Source organism: Halyomorpha halys, unplaced genomic scaffold (genome assembly GCF_000696795.3).
Source record: "Halyomorpha halys isolate HHAL.00 unplaced genomic scaffold, Hhal_1.1 Scaffold82.1, whole genome shotgun sequence".
Lineage (NCBI taxonomy): Eukaryota > Metazoa > Arthropoda > Insecta > Hemiptera > Pentatomidae > Halyomorpha > Halyomorpha halys.
In genome coordinates, this window is record NW_027109449.1 from 1,811,583 (window position 1) to 1,836,990 (window position 25,408).

The 25,408-nt window shown below is 30.7% G+C and overlaps 1 protein-coding gene across 1 annotated transcript in view; it reads left to right on the forward strand.

The window, feature by feature from the left end:
• The window catches only part of LOC106692994 (uncharacterized), a 112,268-nt gene extending 89,605 nt beyond the window's left edge, over positions 1–22,663 (forward strand). The window contains exons 3-7 of the mRNA XM_014439293.2: positions 4,911–5,017; positions 11,204–11,510; positions 12,181–12,393; positions 18,863–19,186; positions 21,742–22,663. Coding sequence (XP_014294779.1) covers positions 4,911–5,017; positions 11,204–11,510; positions 12,181–12,393; positions 18,863–19,186; positions 21,742–22,524 — 1,734 coding nt within the window. The 3' untranslated portion in view covers positions 22,525–22,663. The remainder of the gene's footprint in view (positions 1–4,910; positions 5,018–11,203; positions 11,511–12,180; positions 12,394–18,862; positions 19,187–21,741) is intronic.
• The last annotated feature ends 2,745 nt before the right edge of the window (positions 22,664–25,408 follow it).

Below are 25,408 nucleotides of genomic sequence, written 5' to 3' on the forward strand. Positions count from 1 at the left end.
CTACAAGCAGTTTCTTGTCGTTTCAGTCTTGTGTGTGGATTCCAAGTAAGTCTCTTGTCAAGATGGAGTCCTAAGTATCGAATCTGTTCAACAGGCATTATTTTGTAAATTTATTTCGAAAAATTACTTTTCAATGGATAATAAGCATTAGAAACTAGTTAATTATGTATTTAATGTCCAATATTTTCCTAAGTACAGTTTTTATATTTTTTTAATGTTATATCAATAAATTACTGTGTAAAAACACAATGTGAATTTACATATTTATTATAAACTACTTCATGGTTTATTTGACTATCTTCAGACTGAGCCGTAATAGACACCTCTTCGTCAAATAGTTTCTCAGATAAGACAGTTTCTGACTTTACTCAAGATATGACCCATTTTCAATGTATGTTGCGAAATGCCAAAATCGTGTAAAAATATTTAGAATAAACGGTCCTACGCCTTAGAAATAAAAATATCTAATATTAATTATAATTTACATGATAATCTGATAATTGATTAGTAATCAACTTCATTGGAAAAAAAAATTGGTGTTTGAAAAACTATGTCACGGAAAATATTGAACTTAAAAGGGCTTTATTAGGGCTAAATTTGAAGCTCGTTAAATTTACCATAAAGTAGTTTATGAAGAATATTTTACTAGTACTTGTAGTTTTTATAATATTTACCGAAATATATTTTCAAATTGTTGTTTCTTACTATTTGCAAAAAAATATTGGTGTTTGAAGAACTGTTTCTCGGAAAATTTTGAACTTTATGAAAAGGAGTTACTTTGTATCATGTGCTTGGCAGTTTTCAAGGGATTGAGCATTAAATCAACAATGTACAACAATTTAACTTTTTTCTTGAATGAAATAAACTTCAGATGTTGTGATTTGGAATAGTTCAATAAATACTTTCAAGGATATTTTTAGTTCCTGCTGTACAGTCTAGGTAAAAACTTGAACTATCTTCTAACATAAAATGCTTCTTAGATATTGAAAAAATACTGTCTTCTGCCTTGAGGATAGGCCAAATTGTCCTCTCGTCTTACACCTGATCAGAAAACCGCCACCATCAACGTGCCAATATAGTCAGTCCATTCTCACAATTAAACATATTTTTGAAGAATTCCCTCACTATTTACCAACAATAAACAGTATAGGACTGAACTCAAATTGATCTGAAGCTCTCACAGATGAGGAAGCTAAAGTTACATTAGTATTTACATTTTTAAAAGCACATCACCTCCTTTCTAAATTATAGTTCATCTTCGATGTTTTATTTATTTTTTATGATATGATTTTTTTTTATCTATTAATTTATTTTATTTTTTATTTATGTTGTAATCTTGTTCATGTGTACGTGAGTGAATATATGTGTGTGTATAGCTTTATTATAGCAATCCATAGGCGTTAATGACCACAAGATTTTACGCCTTTAAACAAAAACAAACAATACTGTCTTCTCTAAAAAACGTAATTCTGATTTGAGTGTACACAAAAAAATAGAAGTGGAAACTTTTAATGGGGAAACTTTTTTACTTCTTGATATAAAAACTCAATAAAATAGAAAAAACAATGAAATTTTTTCATTGCAGATGTATTACAGAATAAACAAAATGTACATGTGGCTCTGGACATCGTATTCCTGAAACATTACGTTTCATTTCAAAAATGAAGATGAATATACCTTCAAACACATATTGATGTACACCAAAATTTTCAAAATTGAATCCTTTAAATTCTATTCTTGCATATTTTAACAACATGTAATACGTTTGGAGTTATCTATAAACTCGAAATACATAGAGCTCCATTTTTAAAAATCTGGCGTATGAAGCCTATGTACTCTTAAGGAGTGTTAAACTTATCGTGTTTGGCAAATAGATTTACATTAGAATCCCCTGGAACAAATTACAACTCGTCCAGTTTAGCTTGAAATTTTACTATACTGTAGGTGTCATTCATGCGTAGCGCTGGGCTGCACCACAGTTTAAAAAAAACAAAAAAAAAAAACATTAATTGAATAATTAACAAAAGAATAAAAAAGGAAAAAAAAATGGCGATCCTAGGGAGTAGTGGCATGCGCAAGCCCCAGCGCACTACTCCACTGCTCTCGCACCCCGTATGCCAGAGATGGCAAGGGAGGGGGAATAAAAAAAAATAAATAAATAAAAAAAAAGGTGTCATTCGTGCATGCGTGGGCCATTAATTCTAAACTAGATGCAACTAAGAGTTCATCTATTCATTGTTGAAACAAACCTATATAAAATGTTGAATAATATTCAACGTATAAGAGAGGTTTTATTAAAATTTTACTCAGTTTGAATAGAAAAAACTGTATCTCTAATCTTATCCTGACCGAATAATAGTGAAATTGCGAAGTTTGTATCGGCAAAAATCAGTAAGTCCTGTGGTGTTACATATATAATTAATACTTGATATGGAAATCATAAATGATAGCATCGAGATTTGTGGAGTATTCAAAATATGATAAATGTTCCTTTCGAATTTCAACTGACCGTTTCTTTCATATTTCTTTAAATAACTCATAAAAGTAAAAATATGTCGAAATGTTTCTGTACAAATAACTAAAATGAATCTATAATTCTAAGGTACAGTTTTCTTTTAAACAGACTATTCTGAATAAATTAAACGATGACCTCAAAAACACTTCAGCTAACTGAATTTCATAATATTTAAAAATAAATCTGACTAAAAATCCATCTATTTGTATTCGTTGTGAGTTTTTCTTAGTATTCTGGGACACGTTTCGTATTTAAACAAAGTCGAGAGAATTCAGTATAGTCATAATATTTAATGTAGATATAATAAATGTTAAATGTGAGAATAACAAGTAAATATACAACTTTATTTTCTTATAATGTTATTAAATTAATTTACATACATATTAATTGATAACTTTTTTTCTCGACCTTTAATAATATGTATTTTGGTAAATTTTTAGGATTAGTCAATAATCTTTTTAAAATTTATTTATTGCTATTTACAACTGTACATTTACATAAAAATACATTTTGAAAATTTTATATAAGGTCAAAGTGGAGTAATACATGATTGTAGAGAAACTGTTGGTAGCACTCTAATCACACTTCTAGAAGGTCTCGAGGCCATCTACTTTCCAGGCGCATCAGAGGAATTTCAGGAATAGAAGAAGAAGCAAGGTTAGAAACTAGAGGGTTTTGGTGGTTAGGGAGTTTATAATGGAAGAATTGATATTAGGTTCGGGCTGGATCGGTTAGATATGGAACATTAAGGTCTTTATGGATAATTTTATTTGTGACAAAGTAAGGGGCATTGAGGATTTTACGAAAGATTTTGGATTGTAAGGATTCGATAAGATAGGAAATCGAAGGTTTAGCGGAGCCACAAAGATCAACTCCGTATGTCCAGATAGATCTTATTATTAACCTATAGATCATAGATATGCAGTTTCCTGTCTTTTCAGTCTTGTCTGAGGATTACAGGTTAGTCGTTTGTCCAGGTGTATTCCACATTAATGGATCTGTTCGACAGGTGTAAGAGCAACATTATTAAAGAATACTGTAGGGTAGTCCGTAGATATACGACGAAGGGCAAAGGTGATTTAATGGTATTTATTTTGATCCTACAATTTCGACACCATTCTTCGAAGTAAAGTAAAGGTTTATGATTGACTGCAAGCACACATGTGTCTTCAACGTAAGCGGTGAGGGTAGTGTTAGGATTGGTTGGGATGTCAGCTGTATAAACTGAGTAGAAGATGGGACTGAGGAAACTACCTTGAGGAACACCAGCGGACTGAGAGAAGAGAGTTGACTAGGAACTATTGTGATTTATTTTGAATTATCTTTCAGTGAGAAAGGAACGGATAATGTGAAAGTATGTGAGAGGTACGAAGTTACGGAGTTAATAAAACAGTCTTTGGTTAGTCAATAATACAACTATATTGAAGCGGTGTTTCGAAGCTTAATTGTGTTTTAGAATAAAGAATTTCTTAAAATTATTATATTTGAAAAAACTAAAATGTACAGAGTACAGAGTAAAGTTTTGATAAAGTGGCTGTGTTTTTGTTTTTTTATATCCTCTCTGAGTGTTGGTACGTATGGAATTGTGTAGTCTGTTACTGTTGGTTTCTTGGAGTTTAGGTTGTGTCAGTGTTAGTGGTTGTTTTAGTGATAGGTTCATCACGAAAGTAATAACGATAAAGACAAAATAGGGCTACAATATATTATAGTGTACGAAATTCTCTGTGAAGAGAACAACGGGAAATCCTATTTTGTAATTTCATAACAGTATCTAAAAAAAAAAGGATAAATCAACATAAATATAGGGTACATCTATTATAAAAAACTCTACTGAACCTGATCAAACTGCTTCCATCACACATTTGGAGACAAACATGATATAGATTTAAATTTGATACACTTAAAATCATACATCGGGGGGAAAAAAAAAACTTTAAGCTAAATCTAATAGAAATGATCAATATGGAAAAATATTAATTCAGGGTATTAATAAAAAATCAGATGTACAAAATTATAATTCCTTGTTCCTCTATCTTCATAAACATAAAAGACATAATTAATAACACTAAATATAACAGAGTAAATAAAAAACGAAAGTAAGGGAGTATATATTCACTCAAGATACATTCGTTTCGTTTTCTAATTTATCATTTACTCATAACAATAGCTGTTGATAAGAGATGTGCTATCCCTAATCTATTAATATTATATTTTTCAGTCCAGACGATTTTTGGATTGGTCAAGCGTTGACTGATCATTTAATGACTGAGGTATAATAGTTTTTAGTATGATTAATTTATTGAACAACATTATTTCAACATAAATGTAAAATACTAATTAAAAGGACATAATTAAACCTTTTCTTTAACGTCAATTATTTTTTTTATTGTTTCAGGATCACGAGCTGGGGTATAGGAATCCAAATGTCTCCTGTAAATTTCCAATACTTCATCCGTTTGATCCTTCAATTCTCAGTTTCGTTCATCTTCCGAATCCTGTCATGTAAGTTACACGCATTCTTCACTAAGGCATCTAAAAAAACTAAAAAATTGATATCAAATTTTGAAGTATAACCGATAGGGGAGAATGTTGTACCTTGTTCTGTACTTCGCATCACCCTTTAAAGTGTAAAATGGGGGAGGGCCGTCTTTTTATTTTCCGAAATACCACTTAGCATCTTCATCCACTCATGCCTACAATTAAATAAAAATTGATACTCGATTTTTTTATTATTAATTGGTTAATTTAATTTAATCAACTGATTATTAATATTTTTGTATTTTTTTTATTTCTGGCGCTATGGCCCTTGAAGGATCCTGAGTACCAGGATGTACTCAGTAACCTCTCCTGCTGTTTGGTTAGGGTACATGTCTCGCTTCCGTACATGGCATAGGGACGTATCATTGTTTTATATACCCTTATTTTAAGAGTTCGGGGTATCTCTTTATTTTGGAATACCTTTCGGAGCGACCAGTAATGTTTATTTCAGTTTCTTATTCCTGTCCTAATTTCCTCTTCTATCTTGTTATCGTTGGTTGAAATTTTACCAAGATATTTAAACTTGACCACACTTTTAAAACTACTTCCTCATCGTAAAAGACATGGAAATCATCATTTCCTGGATGATATATTTCGTTTTGCTTTCGATCATTATGAGCCCTGCCTCTTTGCAGTCCGTAACTGTCTTTAAGAGCGAATGTTGACTCTTTCCTGTTATGACCACATCGTCGGCATAAGCTAGGCATATTGATGTATATATATCCTCTGTCTTTTATTTTTGCTGCCCTCATAATGCTTTCAAGCACCATGTTAAAGAACAGTGGGGATAATGGATCCCCCTGTTTGACTCCTTTTTGGATGCGGAAGTCTTTGAAAGTCTTCCCCCTAAATCTATACTACACCTCCGCTATTTTGCAGGGTCTTCCTCACCTTTCTAGTAGGTTTTATAGGACAACCTAGAATTTTTAAGTTTTCATAGAACTGATTTCTTCCTAAACATATGATAGTTATGATGATTATAGCCTGCTTATAATCTATTACCAAATGGTGTAAACCAACATTCCACTCATTGCACTTCTCTAGCATTTTCCTCATTATGAATATATGGTCAATAGTTGTTCTTCCAGGGCGGAATCCACTTTGATACTCACCTAAACCTACTTCCGATGGTTTCATTAACTATTTCAATAACAGGACAGATAACACTTTATATATCGTACAGAGTAATGTAATTCCTATATGATTTTGATATTCTAGTTTATCGCCCTTTTTGTGTATCAGAACAATAACAGTCTTGTGCCATTTATTAGGCATTTCTTCCTTGTGCCAGTTTTCCTAGAATACGATCCTAAATATCCCGATCCAGCCTCTCTAATCCCCATTTAAGCATCTCAGCTGGGATCCCATCAAATCCAGGCGCTTTATTATTGTTTAACTTATTTAAAATGTCTTCTACTTCTAGGTCCGCATCATTCTGTATTATTTCTGGAATTTCCTGAAGTTTTCCGGGTTGGGGTTGAGTAGTTCGCTGAAATGATGTTAACTGAAAACCTGCTATTAATTTTTATCTGATCAGTGACTCAATTATTACATATTTCAGTAAATGGCGATGAATAACATTAATATCAACTCTGTCACAAACACTTGTGTAATCAATCATTTACACTTGAATCACTTATGCCTCGTGCAATCAATTTGAGATAACAAAAACATTAATACAATGACATATTTCTGCACCTGTTCTTTTGTAATAATATATATTTTTACTTTCAGTAAACAGAAAACTTTTATACAAATAATAATGTTAAAAGATATGACTAATGCCTGTTGAACAGATTCGATACATAGGACTCCATCTTGACAAGAGACTTACTTGGAATCCACACACAAGACTGAAACGACAAGAAATTGCTTGTAGAATCCGATTGCTACAACACTTACTTGACAAACGCTCTAAACTTCCCATTCACTATAAAAAATTAGTATACTCTACGATAATCAGACCAATTTGGACATATGAAATTTAGCTCAGGGGCTCTACCAAACCATCAAATTCTTCCCGTATCCAATCTTTACAATCCAAAATCCTATGTAAAATCCTTGATGCTCCTTATTACGTCACAAATAAACTCATTCACAAAGACCTTAACATCCCATTCGTTGCAGATTTGACCAAAAACAGATATGCGTCTTTTCATTCCAAACTCCTTACCCATCATAACCCCTTAATTCTTAATCATTCATCCTTAACTATCCCTGATAATCCTCCGAGGCGTCTGAAAAGAAGAAGGCCACGGGACCTTTTAGTTTAAATTAATGCTTGAAGTACCACCAATGGGTGGTTCCTACCCAAGATTTTCAAGTGTCAATGAAACATACAACATATTTACTTATTGTATATATTATTTGTACAGTTGTATATCACATTAAATAAATAAATTAAAAAAAAATAGCTTAAGATTTTTTGAGATTTTGGTATTATTGATAAAGAGAAGCCTCTGTTCGTGCTTGTTATACTCTCAGTCCTCTGATCACTTATTGATGTTATTGTGGATTCAAGGGATTTGAAAATGTCTACTTTTGGAAACAATTTGCCATCCAGGCAGACCATATTGTTAGGGTGGATTTCGACTTACAATCATATACTTTATTTAATCTTCATTTACTTGCAAGCCGATTTCTTCTGCTTCTCTTATTAGAGTCTTTATGAGTCTTTCCATATCATCTAGCTTACTTGTAAATTACTATAACAGTAAATAAACACCACAATTATGTAACTCCTTTATAATATTAGAGGTAGGGATGCAAAACGATCTTGCATTAACAATAAATATATGGTGTCCTACTTACATTTTAAAAGACACGGTGGGAAGTTTTTTCTGTATCACAGATATTTATACATATTTACCTATTGTATTATTTTGTACAGTTGTAAATTACATTAAATAAATAATTAAAAAAAAAAAAAAAGATTTGACTTTACGCTGAGTAGAAGGGGTATTACTTTACAGAGCCGGAGTAGAATACAAAAGTTTTCAACATGACTGTTTTTACTTTCGCTTACCTACTTATGGAATATAGTGGAAAACTTTGAATCCTAGTTTTCAGTGGAAGTCCAAATACCAAAACTCGCTAAATAATCTGATCTGAATAGCCTAATTTAAAAATAAAAAGTCGTATAAAACTGAAATTACATATTCAAGGGAGTTATGTAGTGGGTGTTTATATCGGGACCTGCTCGTGTTATACTGCAGGTGTCCCGAGTGTAATTTTATGATTAAAATTACTGTGTGGAAAAGGGGGGCTGAAACTTGTGAGACCTTTTGATCATTAGCATGCCTATATTTTCTTATAGTTCAAAAGTGTTAATCCCTGGAGGGACAATAATGGTTAATGTGTTAGTCTAAATTATTTATCTGATGATATAATAACACAGCATTGGGGTCTCATTGATTCTATTGGCTTATCTGAGTGACTGTTGGAAGTTTCGCTGTCGCGGTCACTTCCGCGTCCTATGGCCGCTTCCCTCGTTCAGGTGTGCGGTGGGCGAAACGACCATGAATATTCGCCTGGTGTCTGAAAAGACGTCCTTTTCTCTCAGCGTCTGGCATGATGGTAGGGGTAGGCCAGGTCCTAGCTTGCATGGTGCATAGGCTGGGGCGGCATTGCAGTCGCAGCGTCTTCGGGATATTCCGGCGTCCGCGGCAAGGGGGGCATCAGAAAATGAGACCCCCGACCCCGACTTTATATAACTTCAAAAAATAACCGCAAAATTCGGATTACTTAAATCAAGATTAAATGATCAAGATTCCCTAATAATCTCTTCCCACTTAATCCCCGTCCACTCTTAGTTTCCTCTCTTGTTTTTCCCCACTTTGACTATGGTTGCCTGGTATATGGTGGACTCTCGAGTAATCTCGAATCTAAGCTTAAACATCTTATGAATTTCGCAGTACGATTTATTTTCGGAATCAGCAGAGATACGCACATAACCCAGTACACCGAGCTGAAGTGGCTCTATCCATCCTTCCGATGGCAGTATTCTCTAACTCCCTTTTTATTTAAAGTAATTAGTGCTCAACGCCCCTCCTATATCCTAGAAAACCTGCAATTCGAATTCTCATTCCTCAGTACTACCAGGTTCCGTTTCTCTGACATCTACTCTCCATCTAACCGAACTGTTATGTACGTCAACCCTTCCCTCTTTTAAAACCCTTCTATTTAACTTCATTTTGCTTCACCAATATTATAACAGTACAGATATTTTGTAACTACCTTTATGTTTTGTTTTTAATTTTTTTTTCTTCTCTTCTCTGTATTTAAAATTATTTATAGACAATTTTTATATAAGTTACAATTAGGTGTGGCCACACTGTTTTTTTGGCCAATATATGTTATTGTAAAATTAAAATTACCATTGTAATTGTTCTAAAAGGGACATGGTCCCAAAATAATAAACTATTTTTTCATTTAATTGCAAATTAAAAAAAAAAAAGCTCTCTACAGTTTTATTTATTTAAAATAATTAGTCATTTCACTGTTTTAACAATAATCAAAAAGGTGTAAATATGAACTAATAAATTAATAAATTATAAATATATATCGGAAGATGTTGATTGACCATTTGTAATATATTAAAGGAAGATAGTCTGGGTGCATTCGAAAGAACTCAAAAAGTAATGAAACTCTTGATATTGAGCCAACGTTTCGCCCCACTTAGCAGGACTTCGTCAGGACTAAAAAAGAAAAAAATAACTTAAATAATGTAAACAGTTGTTTGTATCTTTGTTAGCCATACTAGGTGGCGCAAAACGTTAATTCATAGTAAATAGTTTAATTACTATTTGAGTTCTTTTGACCGCACCCGGACTATCTTCCTTTAATAAATATATATATTTTTCAATAGCTGTTTAGTATTTTTCTTACTAAAAAAATACATCTCTCATAGTTAGTATTAATATAAAATGTATAAATATTGATTCATAAATCAATAAATTATAAGTATATGTATATTATGTTCTGAGACTCTTTTGCACTGAGAATGCCAAAATGTTCAGTTCCTTATTGGTTTGAAAAAGGTGTTAACATCAAAAATATAATTAGTGTTGATATAAAAAGTATAAATAAATTATGTATATATGAATTTTTCATTAACTGTTGCTTACTAAAAGATAAAACTCTCATTGTTAGTATTAATATAAAATATATAAATATGAATTAATAAATTATAAATATATGAATGTTGCTATAACTGTTTAGTATTTTGCTTACTAAAAATATATATATCTTATTGTTAGTATTAATATAAAATGAATAAATACGAATAAATAAATTATGCATATATGAATTTTTCAATAACTGTTTTATATTTGGATTACTAAAAGATAAACCTCTTATTGTTAGTATTGATATAAAATGTATAAATATGAATTAATAAATTATAAATATATGAATTTTTCAATTAGCTGTTTAGTATTTCGGTTAATAAAACAAATTTCTTTGTTAGTATTAATATAAAATGGATAAATATTGATTAATAAATCAATAAATATATTAATTTTTTAATAACTGTTTAGTATTTTTCTTACTAAAAAATACATCTCTATATTACACATAAATATTGATTAATAGATCAATAAATTAAAAGTATATGTACATTATGTTCTGAGACTCTTTTGCACTGAGAATGCTAAAATGTTTCAATTCAGTTCCTTATTGGTTTCAAAAAGGTGTTTACATCAAAACTATAATTTTCAGTAGGCAAACGAATCCTACAGAAAACAGTCAATTTTCGAACCAACTTGAATGTGACTTTTTAAAAATCTTTCTGACCTAATCTGGCTGGTCTGAACGATGAATATAGCAATCAATTAGCCCTTAATCCTTAACTAAGACAATTATACACCAAAACTGAGGAAACGATAATTTGGTCAAATTTAATATTTTTTCTTTTACTTTTTTACATTTTACAAAAAAAATGTATTTAGAATTTTTAAATTGTTGATCATCCTTATTAGGGCCATAATTGTTAGGGTTCTGAAATAGGAAATTCTCTTTTAGCAAAAAAGCAGATTTTAATTTCTATACACAAATTTATTTCTATTTTTTTTTTTTTTACGCATTAAGCTAAACATTATTTTAATTTTTAACTATTTGGAAATTTATAATTATCATGACATTTATTTTTAGCTGTTACAGTAATATGAAACCATATCTGCTAATAGATGATGAGGGATATCTGCGTTGGAATAAAACTTCTCTTGAAAGTGATGGCTATAGCACAGATGGTGAACTCTATTGTACTTTTCAAGAAATTTGGAGAGCGGAAAATGATGATTTCAGGTTCATCTATGGCGAGCAGGAATCTTTTCATGGCCAAGATGTTAAGCTAAATTCTGACTTTGTATACACTCAATGCAAAAACTGGTTAAATTTGGCCGTGTATCAAGATTTTCTTGCATTTGCGCAAAAGAAAAAAAATATCAGAACGTACAAGGTAATTGTTTTGAATGTGTTAATAAGCCATACTTACCGTTTTCTAACTTCTATTACATTACCATATTACTAACTTATATATTTATATTATTTTCGTTACAATTTTTTGTTAATTGTAAAGAAAATTAAGTATTTTATATTTGTATTATAATAATTAAGAGAAACCGTTGCTAAGGGGCGTCGCCTAGCAACAAGCCGACGATCTACATTTTAAAAAGATATTTTTAATTCAATATTTATTTTCAATCGATGTTTTTAATATTTTGAATAACGTTTAATATGTTTATTAAATATTGGCCTGTTATACGACGATTAATTAACGAATAAAAAAATTTCAGTTTTACTGAAAAATTTACTGTTCTAGTTATGAAGTCAGTTGGCTCTTTAAAAAGTTATGACTTTTCATCATACAGTTTGGTGAATTTAAGATATTAAGAATGTTAGTATATTAAAATATTGTGAATTTTCCCATAGTAAGAAACAAAATGCAATCGAATAACCAAAAAGAATCAATTAAATTTTTCAATTTTTTTTATGGTAGAAAATGTTGCACTTTTAGAGAATGACCCTTTTACTAAATTAACATTAAAACATAATTTGCTGGAAAATTGGACTCTTCATTTATAAAACTCTATAAACCTTATACAATTTTAATAATTTCTGTTTTATAGGATGGAGAATTTGATGTCTTGGTTGTTGGTTTGGATTCGGTTTCTAGACTGAACTTCATGCGTCAATTACCAAAAGCATATAGGTTACTCACAGGTAGCCTTGATGCAACTGTCCTCATTGGATTCAACAAGGTTGGGCATAATACCTTTCCAAATGTAGTTCCTATGCTAACTGGGCGCCCATTGCTCGAACCTCCTCGCTCACCTTTCAAGGTAATCATTTATATTGAATAGATTATTCCGTTCTATTAGATTTTATTTATATATTGAGATTACTTTTATTGAAAGGTATAGTAAATTGTTTGCTCAGTATATCTCTACTATTTATTAAAATGTAGCTAATTAAACAAATATTAAAATGAAAGGAGCATGGACCGGTTGCAGTAAAAGAAAAACTTAAACTATTTATTATGGCCCAACGTATCGTCCCAAGTTCCAGGGCTAAGAAAGATACAAACACTTAAATGATGTAAACATAAATGAATTAGAAAGATTTTCAGTGAAACGTAAAATTAAATAAGAATAATAAAAAGTCTTAGACAATTAATAAAAACGGAAATAACAGATAAAAATACAATACACTCTGAGTAAACTTGATTAAAATCAAGAATAATATAGAAAGAAAGATAAAGAACAAGATAACAACACTAACACAGTGTGTAGGCGTAAACTAGTGGCTGGTTGCGAGGGACAAATCCAGGTGGGACAAAGTTATAAAGAATATTTAGTTTGGTGTTTTCCTCTCAGTGTATGTTTGTGAGGACTTTTTTTTGTATATTTATCTACGGGTCCTCCCTGACTACAGGATCTCACAGTTCCTCACGGGGCATGGGGGTTTCTGAGCTAAGCTCGCCGCACATCGATCATCTATGCCCAATTTGTCAGGGAGACCGCCGAGCATGTCGTACTTGCCTGTACCGCCTATGAAGCACTGGGAGCCAAGATGATGAGGGAAACAGGACTCTTATGTTCTGGCGGAGAGCGATCTTCCTGAGCTGATGAAAGAAAACTACCCGCACTATAAGACCTTCGTGTATGGGTAGAAGGAGGCTGTGGGCTCTACTCACTTCTCCCTGGGTAGGAGAGAATAAGCTACACCAGCAAGGCCTCAGTAGAAGATCACGATATATTTTGTAGCAAGAGCAAGCTGTGTGCACAGCTATGTAATGTTTGTCATATGCAGCAATGAGTTGTACACACTGCTGCGAATACCCGTATTGTCTAATAGGCGGTGTAGGGTAATAATAAGTAATAGTTAAATAATAATAATAATCTATTTATCTATGTTTTCTTCTTCTATCCCGCTATAGCTAACAACTATATATTCCTCCCTACGGGAGAGGCTTTTGTCAATACTGATACCAATAAAGCTATTATTAACAACCAAGACAGGAAACATACCTTTCAGACTGCAGTTTAGTGCAGAAGTGAACGAACAGGAGCCAGGACATTTAAGAAAAGTAGTGGGGATTGATGGTTAAAAATACGTTACATTTGAAAATAATTTTAAAGTAAACAGTATTAGAAAATTACAAAATAAAAAAAATTAAAAATAGTCTATATTTTAACTATATTTCTTTTGTGTATGTATACATTATTATTATTTTTTTAATAATTTCTTCCCTCTATTATTTATATTATCATTTAATTATTTCCTATTCTTAATACTTTCTTCAATTTTCTATTACTGCTTACTTTAGAATTATTTTACAATGTGACGTTTTTTTAACTGTCAATCCCCTTTATTCTTGTTTTAAGTCTTATTCCCCTTTTCCCACCATTTGGTGTGTACTATATTTTATATTTCTTTTCTTATCTGTTATTTCAGTCTTCATTAATTGTCCAAAATATTTTATTATTCTTATTTAATTTCACGTAAGAAAAACTATAGCATCCCTCGATGGCGTCTAATAGCCCCAGAAAAATAAATTATGGCAACTGGATAAAGTGCGATTTCACCTTCGGTTAATTCTCCTTCTTTGGAGGCAGTGATTAACAATATAGATAGTGGATCAATCCTAGAGCTATTTTTAGAAATTTATATTTATCTTTTGTTTCACTGTCTTCTCTGGATCTCTCCTCTTATGGACTTACCCCTTCGTGAAGGCAAACTCAAATCTTACAGAGTGAATTTTCTATCCTTCGAGGAATTACGGCTCATATCCGAAAGACTCATCTTGTCTAACATCTAAAGTAGTAGAGCTATCTAACATCTAAAACAACAACTTTTTTTTTTTTTTTTTTTTTTTTCCGCTCCCTTGCCATTTCTGGCGTACGGGGCGCGGGAGCAGTGGGGTAGTGCGCTGGGGTTTGCGCATTCCACTGCTCCCAAGGATCACCATTTTTTTTTTATTCTTTTATTAATTATTCAATTATTACTTTTTTTTATTACTGTGGTGCAGCCTTACTTATGGAGCTACACCTTCTCCACTGCATCCGTCTGGGTGCCTCCTGCAGTTACCAGGCTGGTCCAGCCCTCCTGGTCTCAGTCTGGGTCAGCTTCCTCATCTTCTGGTGGTTCGCCGATGTTGGGAGATCAAGTCCTTCCCATCGTGAAATGAGTGGGACCCACCACCTCCTTCCACCCGTAAATGAACTCCTTGAAGAAGGGATAATTCTAAAACAACAACCTTGACAGTAGTATCATTTTTCAGTATAAATTTGTTTTATCAACTATCCATTTTACACTTAAGTAGAGAGCAATCAGTTAAAGAATTTTAGTCTTCCATTTTATTTTTAAGTTCAATTTTAAAAATAAAACTAGGCTTTAAATCTGGATTTTGGTCTCCCATGTCGTCTCTTGTCAACTGTACCGGCGTTCATTGTTGTCTAGAGGCAACCCGATGGATTGCTTTGAGCCACATATCCTGTCCCTCTTAACCTTCTTGCCTTCATATCATGAGATATTGACTAACCAGTTTCTGCCAGCAGCTCATTGTTAGTCCATCTCCTCCATGTGTTAAGGCTCTAATCTCAGAGCGCAGCCACATAGCAGAGCCAGCTTTATCATGGCATTTTAAACCCTTAGCTTCAGATTTTTTCATTTTCGGACTGATCTAGAAAACGTACTTGATTTAATAATTCCTCTAAAAACAAAAGAACAGATCGACTCTGCTATCGAAATACTTTCTAGATCGATAGGAACTACTATCACTAACAATACTTCACCAATGAACATAAAAAGTTTTAGAGAAAACAACTTACCCCTTCACATACAGGCATATTATTAACAGAAAAACGCCGGGCAAGAGTGAGGTGGCACAGAAAAAGATATCCTTCGGGCAAAACTCATTATAATACATTGACTAACAGACTAAAAACAGAAATTAGAAAACAGAGAATACAAAATTTCCAGAACTCAACAGAAAACTTAAATATCACTGACAAATCATTATGGACAACTACTAAAACACAAATCCTTCAACCATCCATTTCTCACTGAAAATAAGACTTGGACACGATCAGATGAAGAAAAAACTCAATTTTTCGGGAACACCTCTTCAAAAATTTTAGCCCCCATCCTGATATCCTTAATCCTACACATTTTGAACATGTTGAAGCAGAGATTACAATTACACTCCAAATGACCCTTCCTCCTAATGCCTTTCATCCTTCAGAAATAATGAACATCGTCCACCAATTACCTTCTAACAAAGCTCCTGGTCCACGATCTTATCAAAGCGCACATTCTGAAATTCCCTCGTAAAGCCATTCTATTCCTTACCTATATTTATAATGCTACACTCTGATCCACCTATTTCCCCGACCCTTGGAAAATGTCTGTAATAAAAATGTTTCCCAAACCCTCCAAGCCACTTGAATATCCATCTTCCTACCAACCTATTTCACTCCTCCCCATTATGGGCAAATTCCTAGAAAAACTCTTATTAAAATGACTCTATCCAATCCTTGACTCATATCATGTTATTCCTGACCACCAGTTTGGATTTAGGACATCCCATTCCAACAGTGTCATTAAGTGGTTGTTTTAGTATTATTGATAAAGAAAAGCCTCTGTTCATGCTTGTTAAACTCTCAGTCCAATGATCACTTATTGATGTTATTGTGGAATCAAGGGATTTGAAAATGTCTACTTTTGGAAACAATTTGTCATTCAGGCTGACCATATTGTTAGGGTGGATTTCGACTTACAATCATATACTTTATTTAATCTTCATTTACTTGCAAGCCGATTTCTTCTGCTTCTCTTGTTAGAGTCTTTATGAGTCTTTCCATATCATCTAGCTCACTTGTAAATTACTATAACAGTAAATAAACACCACAATTATGTAACTCCTTTATAATATTGGAGGTAGAGATGCAAAATGATCTTGCATTAAAAATAAATATATGGTGTCCAACTTTTAATTTGACAATACAATTTTAAAAGACACAATGGGAAGTTTTTTCTGTATCACAGATAGTTGTTTTGTAAACAAGACTTGGGAAGTTCTAATAATGTTTACCACATTATATACAGTTTTATTTCATTTTTATTTTGTCAAGAAGATCTCTGTCATCATGTTATACTTGATCGAGAGTAAACGTTAGGAATATTTTCTGGTCAATTTGAGTAGAGATTAGAAAATATTGGGGCAGAACATTATCCATATGAAATATTAACAAATATAATGAAAAGAAAAATAACTTTGTTGTTTGATGTCAATATGAACATGACAGGTTACAAATATACACTCAGTTCTATATACAATAATAAGTTTCAAGGGAATACAATTAGTTATCCCAACATTATATCAAATCGTTTAATCAATAATGATCCACATTTTTTTATTATCTATGTAATCAAATTTTAAGTAGAATTGTAGAGAAATATATAAGTAATTAGTTGAAACCCAACCTAAACATACCCTTTTCACACCGCTTAACTGATAGGTGTTATCAGAGACACCTGGCTAATTAACAGCTAGATCGAAGTTGCTACTTTAAAATATCAGTACCTGATTCAAAATTTTTAAAATTTTTTTTAAGGGATAAAATTTTGTTGTATATCTCCTTAAATATTGTGGATTGTTAGTGATGTCAATAAAAAATAATGAAACTTAGATTAGTAGTCTAGTGCCTTCACATGTGAAAATTTTCCACATCTTTAAAAGACTTCTGAAAACTTGTAAATATACTTTCTTAATTCTTTATGTTTAAACGTACAGATGCAAGAGCTTTCTGTGTATTAAGATTGACAGTTACATAGGACTAAAACACTTGTAATGGACGTAGCGTTTACAGGAAGCCCCCTGACTACTTTTCCAAATTTTTTTTTTTTTTTTTAGACATCACTTACAATGCATTTTTATATTTAAGGAGCTATGCAATAACATCCTGTTTCTTTGAAGTATTGAAAAAGAATTATTTGAAGAGTCCAATTTTTTTTTTTTTTTTAATGAAATGCATATTTTAACAAATTGATTGTATGGGGCTATGCTAAAAGGATTACAATATTATTAATGCAATTTAGACTATTGATAGGGAAATTTAAGGTAATATAGAATAAAATCTTACTTTTCTGATGAATTGGTGGGTTAATTTCTAGATCTCTGTAACTTCTCTTATTTCACCCACCTGGATGTAAGATTACTGTCATGGTGATTTTATTTTTATTTTCTTTTGTCCCTCTTCCCTGCCATTTATGCCATCGAAGCATTGGAGTATACTAGTGCTGCCAATAATCTTCAATTTTTTTTTGTTCACTCTTCATAGTTTTATTTCTTTAATTTTTTTTTTGGGGGGGGAGGCTACCATTTAATTTTAAAAGGGTACACTTTTGCACCATGTCTCCTCCTCCAGATTTTACTTTGACACACTCAAGTTCTCCTGAGTGTTTCTCTTTCTCAATTGGCTTTGATCACCTGGGTACTATACCCCTAATAGTTTATTGGTTGGTCCATAGATAGCAGGAGCTTGATGTGTTCTTTAAGAAATGATGAATGATCTTCCTTAAACAATACTGATGTTATTATTATTATTATTAATAATTTGTTTAGAAGATATTTATTGTTATGGATTATTTAGGTTAAATAATCTTAATGAATAAATAAATTTAAGTTCAAAATACTTTATTAATTAAGTGTAAACATTAACATTCATATTAAATGTTGTTCGAAGTAATTGATTAATAGCATTATGACAGGCAAAGCATCTTTCTTTGACAGCAGGAGTGATCGATCTGTACTGGATATGTGTTTTTGTCACACTCTCTATATCTGACACTACTGGAGTTTTTTTTTTTTTGGTGGGGGGCAGGAGGGAGTGACATTAAACAAAAAGTCTATGCAAGTCTAGTCAATGACCTTAATTCTTTACGGAGAAGGATAATTGAAACATATATTTAATTCTGTTTGTCCATTGTTGCTATGGAAAAAAGATAGTGAGCTTGTCTTAATGCTCAAGGTAGTCAATTTGAATGTTTACATTTCATTAATAAACTAGTTGGGACATATATTAATTTAGTTATAGCCTAAATAATTTATAACAATGAAAATGTTTAGATGTGAATATCTCTTAAACTTTTTTATTTACTTACACAACCTACCTCGCCTTTCAGCTAAATCTTCATATTTTTGTTATTTTAAGGTCCTTAATTCATTAAGCTATTGAATCCTGAAATAACTTGTATTTTATAAAAATTGAATTATGTTATTTTCTTTTATTAAATTTATTTTTGTAGGATTGGCCTTTTATTTGGAAGGACTTTGCTAGGGCAGGTGCTGCAACGATGTACACTGAAGACTTACCTGATATAAATATGTTTGATTACCTCGATGATGGCATCGACGAACAGCCTACTCATCACTACATGCATACATTTTGGCTTGCAGTCCAGTCATCAGCTTTCAGCAAGACGAGTGCTAGATTGTGCCTTGGATCAAAGCCAAAACATGATATACATTTTTCTTACATAAAGTCATTTTTAAAAACTTATTCAGAAAATCCAAAGTTTTTGTTCTCTCTTATCAATGAGCCGACTCATGATTTTGCCAATACTGCTGGAGTAAGTATCTTATATTAATTTCAGAAAAATATTTTTAAAAAAATTGAACTTAGGGTAGGAATGTTTTTTTATTTATATTTCGATAATATCTTGTTTGACCCATTCTATTCTGTCAAATAAATGTTTATGTAATAAAACAATAACATTTTATTATTTTTCATTTTGTAATTTTAGATTTTCATGGCTTTCAACAATGGAATTGCTTTTTTCATGCTTATATTTTTTTTATAGCTTTTTTTCATAATTGAAATTGACATGAATGTGAGCTAGATTGATTAATATAAATTTTTATTGTACGTATCTATATAGTTGTATTAACAGTTTTTTGCAGAGGTATCAGTGATATTTTTGTAGTTAACATTGAGGAATTTTTTATCAGTTTTGTATTGCTAATGTAAAAAAAAGTATATATTAAGAGCAAAAATTTCAACTTATTTTAAAATTTTTACACAAATGATAAGTATAATCCCTGAAAGTTGTGTGATATTGACTATCTTTTTTCATTATTACTATTTTTTATTTATTTTCCATAATTCCCTATGAAGGTAGGTTTGTAAACATTTTGCTTAGGAAATGTGCATGTCTACTGATTTTAATTGCTAGGAATTATTTAGGTTATAATAAATAAATTAATATATGTTCCAACTACTTTATAATTGAAATTTAAAAATAAACATTAATATTAAATATTGTTCCAAGTGATTACCTTAAGAACAAAGACTGACTCAGCATCTATCTTCCACACCAGCAGTGGGTAAACAGCACTGGATATGTATTATTGTCACACTCATCCTGGCACTGGTGAATTATTTTTGGGTTGGGGTGACATTAACTAATAATACTATATAACTAATACTAATAGATAAATGTCTTTATTTTCCTAGTATTTTATCTGTTTTATTTACTTTCCGTTAACCCTTTGATGTTATTGTCGCTTGTTCATGTTACTCTTTCTTTTATGTCCCCACCCATACTTGATAGTTTTGCTCTGGCCTACTCGAAATGGTAAGAATAAGCATTTTTCTCACCAGTACACTCCTAATGTGACATATTTTTTTCTCATTTGAGCATTTTGGTGTCCTGTGTTATTATTTTAAATCATGAACTAAGGCATGATCTTTAACTAAATCTGAATCCTTCAGCCCATGATGTAAGAGCTACAATTTGCAATTTTATTTTCCAATGCATTAAAAGTAATCATAAAAATTTTTGTCATCATTTTCAATTACATAAAAAAGAATAGTACAACCACGAAAAACCTCTTAGGGGACAAAAAAGTTGGACACTCTCAACGAGTCAAACAAAAAATTACTCAAGCTCGCTCTATGACTTTTATTTTTTACGTAGAAGTAGGAACTTTTGAAACTATAACACATATCTAGTACCGTTTGGCAGCTGCTGCTGTGGAAGAAAGATGATGAGCCTATCTTAATGCTTAAGATATTCAATTTGAACAATATTTAATATGAATGTGTTATGCCTACATATTATTAATAAAGTAGTTCAACTCCTATTAATTTATTTATTATAATCTAAATAATTCACAACAACGAAAACCTCCCAACATGAATATCTTCTAAAAAAAAAGTTAACGGACATTTCAGTATGTGAATTTTTTTTCTTACTTTGAGATTCTTAATTGATACTTAAAGTTAAGACACTTAACCCTGTATATTGTGGGTATTGAGATTTCTTTCATATCTTGAATTTCAAAGTTCCTTCTTTACATTGCTATTAAAACTTACAAAAACGATATTTTTCCATAATTCCTAGATTCCATTAAATATCAAAAGTTGTTCAGATAGAATAATATGAATGAATGAGGAAAAAATACCCACTTTTTAAATTCAAAATTTTATAAAATGGAAAATAAGAATAAAAAAAGCGGTTTTACTTTTTATAACATGCTCTCTATTTTTTATTCAGGAAAAGTGTTGGATATTACCCTCTTTGCCTGAATATGTGTCAAGTATGTTTTTTCTTCCATTAAATAACGGCTCAATCTATATTCAATGTTACTTATATTAGGGACGTTTTATATTTAGATTTGTCCCAGCAGAAGTTATGTTCCCTCGAACTCAGGGCTTTTAAGTCCTTGATAATTAATTTTTTTTTCTATTTTCGTGATTGAAGACTTAATACAGTTTATATTAATAGTAAATGCTAGCTTGTTTGCTTATTATTACATATTTTTTGGAGGAAAGATGCTATAATCATTTTTTCCTTGATAGGATCAGAGATGTTTAACGCGTTGAGAACAGAAATGAATGTTACTTGAAACCAATATAGAAAAATTGCTAACATTAATGGTACTTTAAATAAATTTATGAATATTAACCTAATTAGATAAGTTTAAGGAACATGCGTTACTTTTAAAAATTATATTACATGTTGTTTTTTTCCTATTTTTTGAAAATTTATCTTGTTTATTATATTTTTCATATTAATTTGGATTTATTTTAAAGTTATCATTCTAATTAATAGTTTATAAATTGATAAATAATTATCAACCGATTTCTGAATTAATTTTAAATAAATTATTTTTCGCTTTCAAGGTTCTCGATGATGTGCTGACTGACTTCCTTAACACATCTTATCAAGAAGGACTCTTCAGCAGGTCAGTTGTTTTTGTCCTCGGTGATCATGGAAACCGACTTGACAGTATAAGATCTACAGAAGTTGGCAAGATTGAAGATTTTATGCCTATGGTTGCTGTTATTGTACCTCCTAGTGCTAATCCATTGTGGAAACAGCATCTTAAGATGAACAGTAATAGGTTTACTTCGACTTATGATCTATATGCGACATTTGCCGAAATACTTTCTACTCTTGGGGGCTTTCCTGGCAAGCCGGGTAATACCAGTGAAAGAGTATATATGCATTTCTCCCAACCTCCAAGAGGGGTTTCTCTGTTTAAAGAGATCCCTCTAAAGAGGGGATGTGAAGATGCAGCGGTGCCAGAATGGTTCTGTACTTGTAACAATGGAATTGAACTTAAAAATACTGATATAGAAGCAAGAAGGGCTGCTTTGGCAGTTGTAGATCATATAAATGATGTACTTCAAAATTATACTCTTTGTGAAACTCTAGAAGTTGGTGAAATAAAAGCAGCCAAGCTATTCAAAGATTCAGATGACCACACTAACTTGGAAATAACGTTCTACGTTAATCCTAGCAATGCCTTGTTTCAAGCAGGGGTGAAATATACTTTAGATTCCCATTATATTGGTAATTTGGAAAGAATAAATAGATATGGTTCACAGGCTGCTTGTCTCGGTTTCGAGGCACTAAGCAAGAATATCCTTCTTAAATCAATTTGTTACTGTAAAAATAATTAGTAAAAATGTTAATATTTTTAATTTAATTATATTATTTTAATTTTTTGAGACAAGGTAATTATTTTTTAAATAAATCAAAACTTGTATCCATTTTGTCTCAACACTTTTTATTTCAACAGTCCAACGTTTTGGCCATTTTAGCCATCCTCAAGGACATCTTCAATTATAAATTCTTCCTCACATTAAATTTAGAATTTCTTTTGCAGGATATTCTGCCCAGGTCATTCATTAATTATAAGTTAAAAACCTATTTTTTTATTTAAAATCATTAATATCTAATTCTTCTTATTTTAAAATTATCCACACAAAATCACTACCATATACACAAACTATTTATTTACAGTTTACATTATTTATTTACATTTATTTACAAAGAATTTATAATTGAAGATGTCCTTGAGGATGGCTAAAATGGCCGAAACGTTGGACTGTTGAAATAAAAAGTGTTGAGACAAAAAAGGATACAAGTTTTGATTTATTTAATAGTTAATATTTTTGTTAATACATATCAATGACAAAGTATTGGAGCAAAGGTGACACTTTCACCAGGCAGGGCTTTAGTTGGTGTTGTAAAATCCATCAACTTAACTAATAGTACTTACTGTCTCGAAGCTTTTCCAGTTAAATAGGGCTAGAGAAAGAACTTAGGAGAATTGTTAATAACTTCATTGTTATTTTTAATTTATTGTTAATTTTTGTTATTTTATTTGATAATTTTTTTTTATTATTGTTTTTAACATTTCAGGGATGTAATGATTGTGGTTGATTATGAGTCTACTATTGTTTAAACTATTCCATTCTTTCTAATTTTATTTATATTTTGTTACTTTATACAATTTTTAAAAACATGCTGAACATTGATATTTAAATTTGGGAATGATCAGTATTTTAGAAGATTGAAAAATCATTATCAAAGGACAATTTCAGACTTTAAAAAACAAAATTTAATGTGAGATTATCATAAATGTGGATTAAAAAATTGATTAGACTATGTGAAGAGGACTGCTAAGGAAGATAACAAAATGATACAAAACAAAAAATTAAACTGACTGAAATTATGTTGGATAAATCCTAATTTTAAAATATTCAGAATTACTATGTTCAATTAACAACCACCTTCTAAAAGGTATATCTTTTGATAAATTAAGAAGTAATAAAATACAAAAAAACCTATAACTACAATGCTAATATATAATAAATTATATATTTCTTATCTATTTTTATTTTGGAAATCGGTAGTAAAAATTAGGTTGTTCGGTAAAAAAATATTTATCATAAATTGGAGCAGTCGGTTGTTTTGGAATATTGTTAATTATAATTTCAGACTAACTATGGATTTTCTTAAAATAGCAATACTGTTTTAAAATAATAATTTATAAATTCAAAACATGTTTTTGGAATTATATTTTTGAAAATTTGGGGAAAAAAATATCATTGCAGTTTAATTCTTAGAACTTAAGAGTTTCATCTTTTCTTAACAAGTTTCATGTTTAGATTAACACTGTATTTTCTGAGGGAAGGAAAAGGGTGGGATATATGCCATCTGCCCAGGGCAGCATAAAAATTTGCTAAACCACTGATATATATGAAAAAAAAAATTATAATGACTACGTGATATATTTTCAAATGATATCTGGAAATATATGCCACTTTTAAGTATACAGTTTGTTCTCAATAATTTGTAGCTGACTAGATTGTGTATAAAAGAACCAAATATAAATAAATGTGTATATATATATAAATAGTATAGAGAATATAACTATGGAAATATACTTGCATTTGAAAAAAGAAAGAGAAAAAATTATACCAAACCAATTTTTCATGGAAGATAGCATAAAATAGCTCTTAGTTGGTTCAGAGTTTAATTATGGCTAGAAGAAGTTTAAAATTTATCAAAGTGCCTTTGTTTTTTCATAATTTTTGTGAAAATTATTCCTTCTTCTAGATTTTGTTGAAGTGTCTAGCTGTACCATTCAATATTAAATTATCTAGAGAGTATTTTTGTTAAGTAAAAAAAAACGAATTTACCAAAATTGTGATATAAGTAGGAATTAATTTGGTAAATTATATTGCACCCATTGTGGAATACTGCAACATCTCAATAAAGTAGTTTAGCTGAAGTTTTCACTTTTTTAATTTAAATCTTATTATTAGTAACTGTTAAGCTTATTTGATTAACTCTAATAATTTACTTTATTATTATTCTTTCAATTTATTTTAAAAAATAGCTCTTGACTAGTTTTTGGACAAAAAAAAACCATTTTATCAAGAATTTTGTGGTATTCATTTTTTTTTTTTTTGTAATTCATTCCAGTGTTTTAAGGACATTTATCTAAAACAAACTTGGCAAAAGAACAAGCAAACATGTATGCAAACAAATAACTTTTTGTAAGAACTAAATATTTTAACTAAATGTAAAAAAAAAAAAAAGGTAACCATGACCCAGTATTGAGTACAGCTGCACTATTTGAAAAAGAAGAAGTAAGAAATACTAGTCAGTCTCACTAATAATAATTATCAATTACAATAAGTTTTTCCATATAACTATTGTGAATAATTATTCATAATTCTTGTAGGCCCTGATTAGATTTTTTTTTTTTAATACAACAATTAAAATATGCCAATGTAAACTTAAATTCAAATTTTTAACTAAAAATAAATAAAGATAAATATTATCTTAAATTCCTATTTTACAATACAAATAAGAAAATAATAGTGTCTTATTATAGTCTTCCATGGACGCTCTCTCCTTTGACTACCCGATGAATTATTCTTATTATGGTTTTCAACAGTATTTCTGCCTTGTTTTGAATCACTGATATACTGTAATATACTGTAACAAACTCAAAATCTTAATTTGTATGAGATGTTAGAGTATTCCATG